A 2,144-nucleotide genomic window follows, 5' to 3' on the forward strand; every position below is an offset into this window, starting at 1 on the left:
CCAGTGAGAAACGTTCCGCGGTGCAAAAATAAGTGCGATTAAAATGCGTTAATTTTTGTGTAATTAATTAATCTTAATTAACGCGTTAAAGTCCCGGCCCTAAAAATAATGTATTACATTATTGCCTCTGAATTGGATTATTATCGGATAGGGTAATAACTAACTACGTTTGAAAGCAGAAGTCCAGGGCAAATAATTGCACGTCTCTTCAGTGCGCAAACAAGATGCATTGTGGGACATGTAGTTTGTGGGCAACCTGCTTCTGTTAAGTGGCATGTATAATAAACGTATTATATTCTTTGCAAGCTCTTGCGGGGCCACATAAAATGAAGTCGCGGGCCGGATTTGGCCCCCGGGCCTTGAGTTTGACACCCCTGTGCTAGATAAATAAACTTGTATTGCCTGAAAGAAACACTCAGAATTCCAATTTGACATGGAAACTCCTCACTATCTTCTGACTTTTATTATGAAAATGACCGATTGTTCCTCCCTCCAGGTCCAGGGAGTTTAAGTCTCACCTCCCCCATCGTCCTGGAGAAACCAGAGAGCCTCCACACGGTCACCTTCAGCGAGGACACTGTGTGAGTCTCTCTGTTTCCTTCACAAACTCAATTCAATTATGTTCACTCTTTATTAAAACACTTTGTTCCGTTGCTGCAGACAATGCTCAGAGAAGTGTGTGATGAACAACTACTTCGGCATCGGCCTGGACGCCAAGATTTCCCTCGAGTTCAACAACAAGAGGGACGAGCACCCTAAGAAATGCAGGTGAGGACGCACGGAGACGTCAAAAACTGTTTTTTTCATTCGCATTCTCAATAAAACGGGTTACACATGACACAGGGTCAAGCCGTCTGCATCTGGGTCAGGGACATTTCATATTTTCAAAACAGCAAAAGAATTCAAACGAAAGTCAGTTTCAACAGTGAATTCAAATATTTTTCATTTTAGCATGTGCCCGCTGAAAAACTGATAACACTATAAGGCATTTGTTCCCTGCGGAGATCCACAACATCCCCACACTTGACGCCTTCAAAAGGGCCCTCAAGTCCCATCGGTCTGCCAAGGACTTTGGCCCCAAATCTATTTGTTGTTTTGTCTAACTGCCTTTTGGTTTGTTATGTTTGTTATGTTTGTTATGTTTGTTTATACTCCTGTACTTCCTTGTAAAGGGACCTTGGGTATTTTGAAAGGCGCTATATAAATCCAAGTTATTATTATTATGCATTTCATTGTACAGTATACACCCCTTGAAAATGTCATTCAGCAAAACAAGGCTATTTTCCATATGATATTCAAATCAATGACACAGTCACAGATAGTTAAAAATGTAATTATTGATCTACAAGGAGATTCCTTGTAGATCAAGAATTACATTTATATAATGGATATAGATTATATCCAGGTATAAAATGTTCAAACCAAAACTACAAACATTACATATTTTGTCTTAATAGCTTTTCATAGCATTTGACACCAGCATTTGTATTTTTGTATATATTCAAAAATACAAATGTTGGTGTCTACGCCAAAATGAAAGTGTGTATTGTAGTTGTAATCCTTCTGTCTCGCCCTGCAGCAGTCGCACTAAAAACATGATGTGGTACGGAGTCCTGGGGACCAAAGAGCTGGTCCAGAAGACGTACAAGAACCTGGAGCAGAGGGTCCAGCTGGAGGTCCGACACGCGGAGAAAGAGGAATATTTGGGGTGTTTTTCTTGTGTTTTTCCTTTTCCTGTTTGACCCCCTCTCTGTCTCTTCAGTGTGACGGCGTCCCCATGTCTCTGCCCAGTCTTCAGGGCTTGGCTGTTCTCAACATCCCCAGCTACGCAGGAGGCATCAACTTCTGGGGCGGCACCAAGGAGGACAATGTGAGTGGAGAGCAGGAAGTGACACCTCATAAGGAACTGTGTTGATTTAAAGGTCCCCTCTTCTCCATGTCTCTTCTACATCAACATGTGTCCCCTCTTCTTCATGTCTCTTCTACATCAACATGTGTCCCCTCTTCTCCATGTCTCTTCTACATCAACATGTGTCCCCTCTTCTCCATGTCTCTTCTACATCAACATGTGTCCCCTCTTCTTCATGTCTCTTCTACATCAACATGTGTCCCCTCTTCTTCATGTCTCTTCTACATCAACATGT

General features: G+C 42.0%; 1 protein-coding gene across 1 annotated transcript; it reads left to right on the plus strand.

Annotated features, from left to right (window-relative positions):
* Positions 1–496: 496 nt before the first annotated feature.
* LOC104948090 (diacylglycerol kinase eta-like) lies at positions 497–1,870 on the plus strand (the record flags this gene model as incomplete). The annotated part of the gene is made up of 4 exons (XM_010774248.1): positions 497–581; positions 661–768; positions 1,580–1,676; positions 1,763–1,870. Coding segments are annotated over 4 exons (398 nt in total), but the record flags the coding sequence as incomplete, so codon positions are not given.
* Positions 1,871–2,144: the final 274 nt, after the last annotated feature.

The sequence above is a fragment of the Notothenia coriiceps genome, unplaced genomic scaffold, assembly GCF_000735185.1.
Source record: "Notothenia coriiceps isolate Sejong01 unplaced genomic scaffold, NC01 NC01_scaffold00013673, whole genome shotgun sequence".
Lineage (NCBI taxonomy): Eukaryota > Metazoa > Chordata > Actinopteri > Perciformes > Nototheniidae > Notothenia > Notothenia coriiceps.